This window comes from Phodopus roborovskii, unplaced genomic scaffold (genome assembly GCF_943737965.1).
Source record: "Phodopus roborovskii unplaced genomic scaffold, PHOROB, whole genome shotgun sequence".
Classification (NCBI taxonomy): Eukaryota; Metazoa; Chordata; class Mammalia; order Rodentia; family Cricetidae; genus Phodopus; species Phodopus roborovskii.
Genome location: NW_026126550.1, coordinates 3,076,735 through 3,091,320, shown reverse-complemented (window position 1 = coordinate 3,091,320; position 14,586 = coordinate 3,076,735). Strand labels below are relative to the sequence as shown.

General features: G+C 38.8%; 1 protein-coding gene across 3 annotated transcripts; it reads right to left on the bottom strand.

Annotated features, from left to right (window-relative positions):
• On the bottom strand, positions 1–14,565 carry Acp1 (acid phosphatase 1). Of its 3 annotated transcripts, none has more exons than XM_051201290.1 (6): positions 14,436–14,565; positions 9,395–9,468; positions 9,196–9,309; positions 3,918–3,979; positions 2,620–2,725; positions 1–2,481 (listed from the first exon to the last, which is right to left on the bottom strand). In XM_051201290.1, the coding sequence occupies exons 1-6, from the start codon at positions 14,476–14,478 to the stop codon at positions 2,404–2,406; spliced, it is 477 nt and encodes a 158-aa protein (XP_051057247.1). In that variant the 5' UTR covers positions 14,479–14,565; the 3' UTR covers positions 1–2,403. The 3 variants fall into 3 exon arrangements, with proteins under 3 accessions (XP_051057247.1, XP_051057248.1, XP_051057249.1); XM_051201291.1 differs by lacking the exon at positions 9,196–9,309 and adding an exon at positions 9,044–9,157; XM_051201292.1 differs by lacking the exons at positions 9,196–9,309; positions 9,395–9,468 and adding an exon at positions 9,044–9,157.
• Positions 14,566–14,586: the final 21 nt, after the last annotated feature.

The following is a 14,586-nucleotide window of genomic DNA, read 5'->3' as shown; positions in this document are numbered from 1 at the left end:
TTTCCTGTGGACAGAGATTTATTTTTGCATTCTTCCATAATTACTTTGCATTTTCTATGTTGCTGACAGTTTACAAATATTCATTCAGCAAATCAGTGTATCTGTCAGTGAGATTTGCTACTCTTAGATTATAAGAGAGAGCACTCCATATTTGATGTTTAATACTATAAAATGAGGTATTTCCCTTTTAGGATTAGGTAGAGCCACAAGTATTTCTTTAGAAACCTAGGCAGAACATTAAACTGTATTTTCATAAGAGTGTAAAGTATGATTTGACATTTTGTATTACTTCTACAATTAAACTCCCAAAGTACAGTTTGGAACTGCATGAAAGATTTTAATGAAAACCAAAAAGACCTCACTTGTTTTGAAGACAGTGGCATATCAACATGTGGATATGCCCAGGCCAGTCTCATTTGTCCTCTGTAAAAGTACATTCCAGGTATTGTACAATATGTAAATACTGTGAATAAGTACAAGGAAATAAATGAAGTGTTTGGTATAATGATCAGTCTTCAGAGTGCCTATTCTACAACATTATCATTGCTATATACACAAACACGTGACATATATATATATGTGTGTGTGTGTGTGTGTGTCACTAAGTATTAAATGACATAAATTCCTGATTACTTGGTCTCATTTAGTCAACAATACTCCAAATAAGTTCATATTCACTATTTCCTACATAATTGGAAGAGAATGCCAAACTAAGAACACCAAGAACAGTTCCAAATTTTAATGACTATGTATTTTTTTTAAGTAATTAGATTGAACTTAAAATGGTAAGTGTCTGTGTTTATGAGTCTTACACATGGTATTGTTTGGAACAGCCACAGAACAAAGTAGCCACCAGAATTCCACATTCCAAGGATTTGCATCTAAGGTATACATATAAAAATTCAAGAAAATAGGACTTTATAATGTGAAAGAGAAATTTGAGATCCTCAAGCAACTACCAAACTAAGATGAGAGCTTCTGACTTATTGTTAACTATTTGTCCTTTGCCCTCCTAGTTTTTAACTTTGTGAAAACTATGACCAAAACCCCACAGGAGCCAGAAAGTTAATGGGTGAAGTATCTGTCTTTGTCAGGACATCATGGCCTTTCTGTGAAAAGGGGATGTTGGGGTAGTTGCTTTTCTCAAGAGGGTCTTTTTCACCTTCCTTTGAGAATGGGCTATGGTCAAGCCCGTAACTGCATATTCCCAGGTATCTATGCTTCTTTCAAACATTGAGATACCTTTTCTAACTAGAAGTTCTCCAGGATTGGAGATCACTAGGTGTGACCAGTTAAGTTGGGCTAAGACAGACATTTACCACCTACTCAGCTAGGAAGCTGGCAGGAAACATCAGTTACACGAAGATGGCCCATAGATAAGGATAGCTCCAGAGTCTCTTAATTAAACATACCTCACCATATGTCACAGCAATGTGCTTATATTTTTTATCACTTTACTTTCTATTGAGAATAAGTACACAAACTTAACAGACCAAGTAAAAAGGCACATAAAGGCATTGTTTTACATATTTTTTTCATTCTGTCAGTAAGAAAGCAGGCAGACACCAGATTTCTATTTCAGTTATATTTGTTAATGTCCCGGTTTAACTCACATTTCTTTTCTGACATATGAATTTGAGGTCACTTTTCTGATTACTTATGCTTGCTTGTAACTTTAAAACGTTGATGAAAGAACACTATAAACATTCCACTATTTAAGCACACCTTTTCTTTTCTAAAGAGGTAAAGTGGCTCAAATAGAAACAAAGCTCAAAAACACTAGACAAAAACCAAGAGTAAAAATGCTAATTTTATCAATCTGTTGCCCCCATCTTCACTGTCCAGCCAGGGACTCCTGCTGGAATTGCAGGCCAGCATTATCTCATGCGGCTTCTCCTCTCTTTCAGGTATTTCAATGCACTCAGTGTGTCTGAGTTAAAACTCTGCCAGTGTTAAATGGAGGCTAATGGGGATGGAGTTATTGTCTAAGGAGTCTAGGACAGAGAGGTATAAGGCAAGCAAATGGCTCCCCTGGGTGCTGGCCATGCACACACTCTAGTCAGCACAGACTACCCAGGCTGGCTGGGAGCAAAGCCTGACCTGGACCCTGTAGGTCATTCTTACTTCACTGTGTTCTATTTTGTTCCATATTTGCTTGTGTCACTATTTTAATTAGGGCAAGGTGAGAAGTTCACTTAGTCTAAGGATGCTTAGCCTCACCTCAAACTGTCTTACTCAGATAGTTTTATCCTTCTGACATATCCCTAATTTCCACCTACAATTATTTTAAAGGTAGACAGTAAGTCAGCTGAAAAGAGAGGTGGGACATGGGGCTAAGGACTGCCACCACCCTTGGGCATGGCTCTGGTGAGTGAGTTGCTCAATGGTGGTGGGCGGGACCATCTAGCGAGTCTTCTCCAGGAAGGCCTTGCAGCACCTGAGGCATTGCTGGTACACTACTTCAAAGTCAGAGTCATTGCCCTAAAAGAATGAAAAAGAAAAAGCAACAATGGTTTATGATGGATGACAATGTCCTCAGAAGACCTAGACCTGTCATTTAATACCACAGAATACATCCTGTCCATCTTAACAGTGGCCCCAAACCTGAAATGTACTTACATAATAGGGATCTTCAATAATGAGTTGTTTCTGTGGATCATAGCTCCCAAGTAGCTCAATTTTAGCTTTGCAGTTTTTAACTTGATTACTTTTTCTATTCAAATCTCTGTAAAATTGAAACATGAACTTAGATTTCTGATCTAAGGTTTTAAGTTAAACAGGGACATCTGCTCAGGGTTTATGAAATATCCTATCAAAATACAACAGTGCAACCTGATTTGAAATGAAACAGAACACTCTGCAGACCTGTGGGACTCTTGCAGCTGTATGCCACAGTGTACAGATTCTGATACCCAAATGAGCATCTTTAAGTCACTCAATTATTAGGTTTTCTTCTGATTTTGAAATGTATTTTGGGAAAATAAAAATGATACCATTTCAAAAAATGCCAGGAAAGAACTTGGGATGCATACCACACCCCAAGACAAAGGGACAACATTCAGGTCAAGTGAAGACAGGAGCAAGTAGGACTGAGGGCAAGGACAGGTGAGACCAGGAGCAATTGTGCTTGGGACAAATATGTTCAGTGGAAAGCATGAAGGTCAAGATGATAGCAGCTATGATTTTAGGCCCTTCTAGACCCACCCACCTGTCCTGTGAACTTAGGGGAGTGACTTAAGTCCACTGTTCCTCATTTTCTTTCTTGGTAATAAAGTGAATTTAATAAAGAGGGGTACGGACCTGTGGACCACATCAGCATTACAGAGCAACCAGTGCTACATAACACCTTAGCCAATCAGTTGTAATTAACCAAAAATGTAAACCCAGTAAAGTCTCTGTCTTACCAGATTTACTCTGGAGCCTGCACTAATAAAGAAATAAGATATAAGATACTCCTCATCTGTTACAGCACTTAGCTGAATTAATGCAAATCCATGCATCACCTCTATTCCTATAGCCCCAAACCAGCTGCCTCCATGTCCACTCATTGCACTAGCTGGACTCTCTCATTTGGAAGCCACATCTCTGTAAACAGATCTGAGTCAACCATACCTCATCCTCTGATAATTCTGTCATGCTGTAAATTATAATTAACCTTGTACATTAAAAACTGTAAGACAATATAAAGTCACTGTGTACAACAACTTGCTGGGGCTATGACACAATTGAGGACAGAAATACCGTTTAAAATATGATTACCTTATTAGGTGGTGCTCGCTTTTAATCCCAGCACTCAGGAGGCAAAGGCAGTTGTGAGTTCCAGGACAGACAGGGCTACACAGAGAAACCCTGTGTCAAAAAAAAAAAAAAAAAAAAACAAAAAACAAAAAACAAAAAACAAATATATATATGATTACCTCAGATTGCTTTCATCCATACAAAGTATATAATCGAATGTGGCAAAGTCTTCTCTTGTAATCTGCAATTAAGAAGTCAAAACACAGTGATTATATACTTACAAAACAGTAGTTGGAAAAAAGAAACATATAATTACAAGTTAACTCATTAACTAAGTTACATGTTCAGTCATTAACTAAAATTTTAATAAAATAAGCACTTTGGAATATTTTTAGTTAAAATACAATAATTGTATTTCCAAAACTGCAATGCAAAATTTTAGATCATTCTTTCTTTGAAATAATCAGAAAATATAAAATCTGGACATAAAGGCTATTGTTAGTTTTGGACCCTCGGTAAAGAAATACAATTCTGTTGACACATGAAATGACTTTCAAGCCATCACCTCCACCACTCTATGTCATTCCACTGACTGTCGTAGGCCTTGGTAACACACTCTAGAATAATCAAGGAACAGATCTTCTAGGGGAGCTATCCATCCATGAAGCAAGGAGGAGTGGAGATACCGGGCCTCAGAAAAGGGAGAATAACTGACTTTCAAAGGGTCCACCAGGGACAAGAATCCATAACTCAACATGGAAGAGTTTCTCCAGTACTTCATCAGATGTACTTCTTTCTGACACTGTATAGTTTAAGATATGTAACAGTTGAAGAAATTTATCTTCTAGATTTTGGCGACCCAGGAAGCATCTGGGTAAAAGGCGTAATGACTATAGCCAAGCAATAATAAAAATGGCCACTTGCTTGTTACTCAAATGAAAAATTTTAGCATTTAGTATACACTTCTATTAACTTTTAGTATAGCATTTAAATAATCACAAAGAACTGTATGGTTTTACTATTCCCAATATATATAACTTATTTCAAAGATACTAAAATACTATTATATAAAGTGTTATTTTTCAAGTTATAAAAAATACCTTAGCATTAATTTTTAACTTACTATAATTAATTTGTCTTTTAAAAGAGTTAACACTTGATGACTTACAGAGTCAAACCACTCTAGATTTTTGGTTTTAAAATAGCTGAGAAAGAAGAGTAGCTAGAACTTCATCTTGTAAAGAATGAACACACAGTAAAGCATTTTTACACACAGGACATTGCATGTGAAAAATTAATCCAATTACCGAATATCATTAGAAAATCCACACAGAAACCAAGATTCTTCTTCCAGGTGATAAGCATGCTCCTAAGAATAGCTGGCTCATTACAGCAGTATGGCAGGAATGCAGCCACAGATAACAAATCACCTCCAGTTGAACTCCTTCCTCTGCATGGACCTTACCTGCTGAACTCAGTGAGCATTGACTGGACCCTACCCAGAGCTCTCCCAAGGGCCTTTTCACTCATTCATGTCCACATCCAAACAGCCTATTTACGTAGGTTTTATCATTGTTAAAACTAAAACAAAATTATTTTTTTCTTAATTAAAAAATACATATCCAGGACTAGAGAAATGGCTCAGAGGTGAAAAGTTCTTATAGAGGACCCAGGTTCAGTCCCCAGCATCCACATAGTGTGTCACAACTATATAATAAAATTCCAGTTTCAAAGATTCTGACATCCTCTTCAAACCTCTGCAAGCACTACACAAATGTAGTATACATATATTTTCAAGTGAAACATTCATACACCTAAAATAAAAATATTTTTTAAAACATTAAAAACCTAGAACTATGAGCTTTTGCTCTTAAGATTTGTGTGTGTGTGTGTGTGTGTGTGTGTGTGTGTGTGTGTGTGTGTGTGTGTGTAGGTATGTATCTGTATGAAGGCATTAGTAGAAACTAGAAGGTATATCAGATCACCTGGAGCTAGAGTTATGATCTGCCTAACTTGGGTGCTGAGGAAGTACTCTTAACCACTGAGACATGGCTCTAGCCCACAGGTGTTTTAATTTTCAGTTCAGGGAATAACACTGTCAGGCAGATTTTCTTATCAGCCTCTGCACTAAGTTCTACTAGGTAATACCACTTAAGGTGAAGTTATATGCAATTTAGGAATGCTTCCAAAGGACTTGTGGATCACTGTGAATGTTACTTACTGTTTGATAGTAAACCACAACTGAGTACATATGCACAAACAACCATCAGAACTGAGATTTCAATGATGTCAAGTACCCAAGAGCTTCCTTGAGAGTAAAGACTCAAGCAAAGGCTATGGTGGAAAAGCAGGGCCCCAAACGCCTTGTTGTCAGCCTGGGAAAATAGAGAAGAAACTGGGGCCAGGCCTGGCAGGACAGGAAGCCTTGGAAGAGCACAGGCCCAGAAAATGAGACTAGTATAGGCTGCTCCTCTTGGCCTAACCAAGTCCTCTCCTACCAGGTCAAAAAGCTCAACAGGCCAACGAGAAGTTGTGTGGACTCAGTAAAGACAAGACCAACATTCAGTGCTCTGAGCTGTCCCTGCCCCAAAGGTATGCTGACCATGCCATACCTCAGACCCAGCAGAAGGAGCAGGGTACTCAAGAGTTACCAGAAGCCTCCTCTCTGATCGCGACACTTAACTACCTGCATCCTGACAAAAATGGTGGTAAAAATTCAAAGGCACTATGATTGTTAGTGTAAGGACACCACACAACAAAAAGGGGAGAAATCAGACTCACCAGGCCTAGTAGTACAGGCCTGTAATTTCAGCTCCTTGTGAAGGGGAAGCAGGAAGATCACAATCAAGATCAGCCCAGGCTACAGAATGAGACCATCAAAATAAAAACTAAATAATGCTGGGGACATAGTTCAGTGGCAGATCATTTGTATACAAGCATGTAATAGGCCCTACCTAAGGTACTCCAATTCCCAGTACTCCAAAAAGGTAAGAAGAGAACAAGCTCAGAAATGACCCAGAAGGATGTTAACAGACCTTATTTAAAAGACTAACAGTATGTTCACTTGTAAATTCACAGCAGCTTTTGTTACTGCACAACTTGGAGCCCATCAACAGTCTGGCAAGAATGGGAGAGAAAACATATGAGGCCTAACCCCTAGCTGAAGAAGTTACTTTCCTTAAGTGGTACAGCCAATGGCACATTACCCACTATCCAGTAAATAACCCCGAACACAGACATGCAAACAACCTTAATTAAACTCAGTGGGATGAACACACACACACACACACACACACACACACACACACACACACACACACAAACACACACAAGTATGAGGGAAATATGTTGGGAAGGAGGAATTCAAGGGAATGAGGAGATAAAAGAGGAAAACAGGAAAGTGAATAGGAGCAAATATATTATGCACACACAGGAAATTGTCAAAGAACTGTAAAATATCAGTAACAGTATGATATCAAAAAATTATAAGAGGTTAAGTTTCACCAGAAAACTACAATTACAAAAATGATCACATAAAACTTAAAACAGTTGTCAATAAAATGACAGACATGAGTAACTCCAGACACTTATAGACTTTGAAAAGAGTAAAATGCTTAGAGCAGAAAACTAGTTACCAGGAAATCTCAGAACAAGAACAGAGTGACAGAATGGAAGCAAGAGAAAAGAACATAAAGAGTTTATGTTCAATATATGTAAAAGTTATCTCTTAGGAAAATATGGTGAAGTAACAGTCTGTCATTTCCCAAAATTTATTTTAAAAAAATCAAGTCACAATTCAAAGATCATACTTTGGTCTCCCACAGCAAAGCTGCTTAACTATAGACCAGAAAAAAAACAAGCAGCCAGAAAAAAAAGATGGATAATTTCAAAGCAAAGGAACAGCAAAAACAATTGATCAGATCAACTTTTTCAAAGTAGAGCTACTGTCAACTTTTTATAAACTTCTAAAGCTAAGAAAACATCTCCTCCAAAGTGTATCTGATAAGGAATGGGTATAGATGCTAGGTATAAACCCATTGGAATCCTGTGCTCATGCTCACTCCATTTGCAGTGACGTTACCCAAAGAAACCTCACAATAGAAGCTGCCATGTCCAGCAGCAGTGGAGCAGGTAGAATGATGAAGCACCTAACACTGACCAGGGCAAACTGGTGTTACACTTCGCAGCAACATGGAGAAGATACTATAAATGTATGGACTCACTAAGCTCACATCCCAAGACATTACTACTGAGTTAAAAAGAACAGTATCCTAACAACATGCCACCTATTAAACCTCCGTTGTAGACTAGGGAAATAAAACTTTAAGAACTGTACTAGAATAGTTATTTACACAAAGTGTGGCAATTAGTAAGAAAAAACAAATCTGCATACATAAGTAAAAAATGTGGTATTGACCTACAAAATATTCTTTAAGTGTTTTGGAACTAAAAATACAAAAAAACAATGGTTGAGAACTTTTTCTTAAAAAGGAAAAGAGAAAAACAAACAGATTCCATTGAAATTCTACTTTCAAAGCTAATCATTAAAATTGCTCTAGAGGGAGCTTATGGCTTTGTTTTCCAAGGCCAATGAATTGAAAATATTCTACTTGCTTTAGTTACACTCAGAGTATGAAAAAGAACCACATCTTAAAGTTTTGACTGACCACTCAAAGTCCACATTCCCAAGACAGTGGCAGATTGGCTAAGTATGCAAAAGCCTGAAGTGATTCAAATGAACAAAAGACATAAAATCTTTATTTTCCACCTAATGAACACTGTACTAAAAGAAGGGTCAATGAACTATTTAATTTAAATAAAGAACTCATAAAAACATAGCTGGCATCTTCTGATAATATGGACACAAAACTATCTTCATATGTAACTGAAAAATTTGTTCTTATTTCCAGTCTTTAAGACAGACTAGCAAGTGTTCATAATAACACTAGAGTTCTCCCATATTTTTATGGTACTTCAAAGTAGAAAAGGTGTGTGTGTGTACAGTGTAACTTTGTTGTAACAACAAACTGATAACATAAGCAGAAAGGATGTCTAACCGAAGCTTGTACTTGGTAATATAATAAAGACCACAACTCAGGTCTGGCTCATAGTCAAGATTGTCTCACTGAACTTTATGCCTTTAATTTGTATTTTAACAGGTTACCCAAAGTCATCCATGCCTTTCAGAACTACACAGGCAGCAAGTTAGTTCACCCTAACCAAATGCATCCAGTAACACATAGGGTGGTCAGTCTCTCAAGTTACGAGATTCTACGTCGTAGAAATTAAACAAGATCTTTTCTACCTGTCTTGCCTTATGGGCTGTGCTAATGCCATGATTTCTTAGGCAGCTGACAGCTCTTGGGTCTGGGGGCCGGCCCACGTTCCAGTCGGAAACAGCGCTGCTGTCAATGGCCCACTGTAACACAAAACATATGTCAAGTTCCAGTACGGTACCTGCCGTGCAATGTGATTCATGGGGGTGTCATGTTTTCTCATGCAGTTCTGCCCACGATAGTCAGGGGGGTTCCCCACTTCATAGGTGGATGTAGCCGCACTGTCTATCCTCCACTGCAGGAGAGAAAAAGAATGTTCTGGCACCTTGCTGCCCAAAGGTAGTCAGCCTGGACTCTTCATGCTACTGAATAGTACTCACATTATCTGAAACATTTTCATCAGTTACCAATTTTCTGAAAACAGCTTCTGCAATGGGTGACCGGCAAATGTTACCTTTAAAAAAAAAAAAAAAGAGGGAGAAGACATACAGAGATTGTTAATTGTGGAAGAAAGGTACATATTAACTCCTGACCTACAGAATGTATGGACCACTCCCAAAATGGATATCCAGCTGCATCTATTTAACTTTAGTTGGGAGAGCAGTGCAGAATTCCCTAGCAAACAGCTGATCAAACAAGGTTCACTGCCCATGATCAAGGTAACTAGAGCTGAAGAAAAATAAAACCCAAATCAATTTTCACTAGCAATGAACCAAAATCAAGTCCTGAAATTAATGAAGTGGGTTGCAATCAGCTTAATAAGTACAATAGAACAGCAGTATGTATTTTCAAGATTACCAAGCATACCTTGCCTCTCAGGTTTGATGATTCCTTAGAATCATGGAATTCCTGATTCCATGTAGAATTCAGGTAATGACATAGTTGCCACTCAAAAGAAGATACAGACTGGAGACAGATGGAAGAAGGGAAAACTCATTCTGCGGGGGTCCCAAATAAGTCTTCTTTTACTTCGGGGACACCTAACCCTCTTGTCACTAACTGACAATATATAAAAGTAGTACTGCCAAGCCAGGAAGCTAACCATAGTACTGATATTCAAAGTTACTAATTAAATGTGAGGAGATAACAACTCAGAACCTACCTGAATCCCCCAACAACATAAACTATGGGGACTCCAGGTGTTAACAGATACTCTTATTATTCCAAAACAGTACCAAGGAAATCAAAGATGAGCCAATCTGAACAAGAACCAAATTCCTTACTACACCAACGAAGACAAAAGACACCTTAGATCTGCAAGCAGATCAACAATGAGGCAAGCTCATATACTAAGAAGACACAATATAATAATACTTTTAAAAATGCTGATAAACAAGTGCTACAATAGCACAAGACAGAGAAACACAAAGATTCCACAAAGCTAAATAAGATGCCAGGAAACCTAAGCTTGAACTGATGTCCACAGGATAAGAAATCTAAATGGCATTGTGGGAGGACCTGAAGGTAGGAACTGCAGGATGCAGGAGTACATCTGTACTACTCCAGACAAAAAAGCAGGGACTGCCAGCAGGGAATATAAACTGAGGAGCCTGGAACATACAGCCCTAATCCCATGCCAAGTCTGTACTTGGTGTAGCCAGTGAGAACAACCTGAAGGTTCTAGCAAGGTAGCTTACCAAACACATTTATTTTGTATTCCTACTACTTTTGAGTCAAGTACTATGGTAAGCCTGAAGATAGAAAGCTGTTTAAGATACAACTTCTTCCTGCAAGGTGGAAAGCTCAGAAGAGCTCAGAGATATACTGTGAAGTTACATGAAAAAGCCAATGGTAAATAGTCTAAGGTCTGTGGGTATGGCTCCTTTCCTCACCCACGCTTTAATCAGCCCAGACAACTCTAATAAGGCAGGTTTATAAGAGAAAAACAAAACCAAAAAAAAAAAAAACAAAAAAAAAAACACAGATATAATTAATTTTATTAGACATGGAAACCTTCCAATTGAAGAGCCAAAGATTTTGAAAAAACTGTCCCACTTCCCACTTTTAAAAATTTAGCATATATAATTTTATGACTAAATATGGTAAGAATGGATAGTTGTACTGGACAAAGCACCTCTTCCTGATAAAACATATGCAGGGAGACCAGTAGGAGCCTAGTAAGGTTTGTCTGCATCTATTCTTTCCTCCTAGTATAGGATCAACTATGGAACACAGGTCTTTAAGGAAAAAGGGGAAATCTTTCTAGGTTTAAGGTTTCATAAAGGAAAATAGAATTATAGATCCTATATCCTATCTTAGAGGAAGTCTGCTTTGCTTCAGGGGGCAAGAGGCAGGAGGGCAGAATACAAGAGAACTTGGTCCAGGTACACAGCAAAACAAAACAACATATTTGAGTGTATCATGTAAGCCCAACATTATGAACAAAATTATGCAAGAAAGAAACTGTGAGAGGTCAAAATTTCCTGGTTCTCATAGACAATAGGACATTCTGACATGTGATGAAACATAGATGCTCTGGACCAGTTCCTGCCTTGAATATCCTTCCATATCTAAGTACTTGGCTTCTCCCTTTATACTGTGTTTTGTTTGTTTATTTTAATAGCAATAAAAAGTCTTATTGATCAACCATTAAGCTAAGACAGGAATTCATTTTGAATGTCCTCCATAATGCTAGTCCTTGTTGTGAAGGTTTTCCTTTCTACATTCTAATTTTTTATTTTTCTCTGTATAGAGGTAGGTACACAGGCAAGTGTTCAGCTACATATGAGGATAGGGGTAATGTTGGGTGGTGTTCCTCAGAGACGGGGTTTCTTACTGGGTTAGAGCAACCTAGTAGGATAGGCTTGCTGGCCAAGAGGCTCAGGGACCCAACAAACACTACCTACCCAGTACTGGGATTATAAACGTATGTTACCATGTTCAGTTTTTGTTTGTTTTTCTTTTACTTAAACATAGGTGTCTGAAAGAAAACCCATGTCCCTCCAACTAAGATCTCCCTAGCCCTGATTTTTCTCATAAAGACTGCCATCTTTCACCAACAAAAGGCTTTATGTACATTACCACATATCCAGGCAGTACTTTTTATAGCCATTAGTGATAGGAAAATTAAGACAACTGTCATTGTTTTAGAACATTAGAGGTAGCTGATGTGTAATATATCAACATTTAAAGATAAAATGCAAAATGTCTCCATCTTTGTATAAAAAGAAATACATCATTAACTGTGAAGTAACAGTTTTGTTTTTCCACAATACAAACATTTGGGCCATTTCATCATTTTAGCATGTTCACTCATACTTTCACCCTAGACAGCTGTATTTAAAGATACGTAAATGTAGATTAAAAGTACTCTTATTTCACACCAGGCACTGGTGGCACTGGCCTTTAATCCCAGCACTCGGGAGGCAGAGGCAGGCAAATCTCTGTGAGTTTGAGTCCAGCCTGGTCTACAGAGCTAGTTCCAGGACAGGTTCCAAAGCAATACAGAGAAACCCTGTCTCAAAAAAAAACAGAGGGAAAATAAAGTACCCTATTGCTACAGAGATTACAAGTCATGAAACCTACAAGATCAATAAAGGGAAATATAAATGCTAATAATTTGCCTCTAGCTTCCCAATTTGTTATTAAATTTAATGTTATTAAAAGATAGACAGTTGAAATATTGCATAACATATACAAGATCCTAGGTTAGACCTCTGATCCCATCAAAAATGCATAAATAAAAATGTACATATATACATTAACACAGAGCCTCAGATTTTACTTTTCACAAATTCTGGAACTTAAACATGACCTTAGTTCTCTTCCAACCACAATGGTTGAAGCTGAGATCACACCTGCCTTTGTCCAGTCTTGACCAGCTTAACAGAGCAAAAAGCTCCTCTCATAATCTTGATAAAACAAGCTCTTTTAACCAGTAGCCCCTTCACCTTAAAAGAGTCCCATGAAGGGTTCTGAAGGAATAAAATGTTTGCACTCCAAACATAACAGCTTTTACTGTGTTCCTAATGTGTTCTGGGTATAATGTATCTGTACCACTCTCAAATTTTCCTGGACTAATAATTTACCACCTGACTAGCACACATCTGACTAAGAAAGATATCCCTGGTTTTTCCAGGGCCGCCTGCAGTCTAATCTTCAACAGCAGATGAAACAAACTATACCCTCCCCACTTCTGCTCTGAACCCTCCCATGGCTTATCTCGCCCAAAGTAAACCCAAGTCCTCACATTGACTCCCATGATCTGCACTCCAAATGGGGGCCCAGAAATGACAACTCATGGCTTACCACATTCACATATAGTCCAGAAAGTTAATAAAAATTTTAGTTTTAAATCATTTTTAAATGCAAATGCAGAAAATCTTGTGATATGAACAAATTGTATCAAGTCCAAATGCTGGTATCTATAAACAAGTTCTACTGACCATAACCAAGCTTGGTTCCTTTTGGGCCATCTATGGCTACACTATTGTTCACCATACAAAGTTAAAGAATTCACGCCAGCTCTTTACAGAGTATGCAGATGCCTGACCTAAAGTACCCACTGTGCATAAGGACCCTAATCTCTCCCCATGGTAGCCATGGGCAAAGAAATCTTGGCTGAGAAAGGCTACCTGGTCTCCAAACCCAGGTACCATGGCTTCCCTGGTTACAACTCTCACCTGAACACCACATACTCTATACTCTAGACCATGACAGGCAGACCTCCTGCCCGAGACCTGACTACAAACTACACCCTGTTCCCACCGTTTCTGCTTTTATTCAATACTTCACACCAACTGAATGAGGTCACTGGTATTCCTTGACTGATAATGAAAGTAATGTGGGGATTAACAGAATAGAGTACATACTGGTGCATGTTCTTGGGACTAAAGTTTTGTCTTGCTTTCTACTTCAGGCCCCCCTTTCTGCACTTCCAGTTTCATGGAGTAGTCTCTGATTCATGCTCTGCCCACCTGATGACCGTGATGCTTTGCCTCACTACAAGCCCATAATCAACCATCATTCCAGAAAGGCCCAAAACCTCTGAAACTGAGGCAAAACAAATCTATTCTCCCTTAAATTGTTTTGGTTAGATATTTCATCACAGAGATAAGTAACTGACACAGTAGACGATGGGAGACACGGACTTAAAGGAGGAGCAAGTAAGAGGGGGCACGTGTTGGGGAAGAGAGGGAGTAGGACATAGATTTGTGGAGGAAGGGCAGTTGGGAGGGTACGAGGTCTTGCGAAGGGCAGGAAGGAGAGCAAGGGCATCCTGGGGCAAAACTGCACCGATCTCAGGTTCTCAGAAGATGGGGGATGGGTATGAAAACGCCTGGCAAACGAGTGTTTAGGCGCGGGCCCAGCCAAAGCCTCCTGTCTCTGCTTCCCTCCGCCCAGTGCTCTTGTTGAGAAACTTAACACAAGAAATACTTCAGGGTCCCAAAGAGAAAAAACATTAAGTCGGAGCGCTCTTACCGAGACACACGAACAACACTGACTTGGACCCAACCTCTGCCATCTTTCGGTACAGACCCTGGCGCCCAGACACGGCGTAAGGACGTGGCGCATGCGTACCGAAAGTGCTCTGCTGGCAAACCTGCGCAGTCCAGTCCGCGCCGCCAGAGGC

Excerpts from the sequence above, each read along its gene's own strand:
- Acp1 (XM_051201290.1), bottom strand. The coding sequence starts at position 14,478 with ATGGCAGAGGTTGGGTCCAAGTCAGTGTTGTTCGTGTGTCTCG. Across the intron at positions 9,310-9,394 it reads ATGAAAATGTTTCAGATAAT|TGGAGGATAGACAGTGCGGC; the intron begins GTGAGTACTATT and ends TCTCTCCTGCAG. Across the intron at positions 2,482-2,619 it reads TTATTGAAGATCCCTATTAT|GGCAATGACTCTGACTTTGA; the intron begins GTAAGTACATTT and ends TCATTCTTTTAG.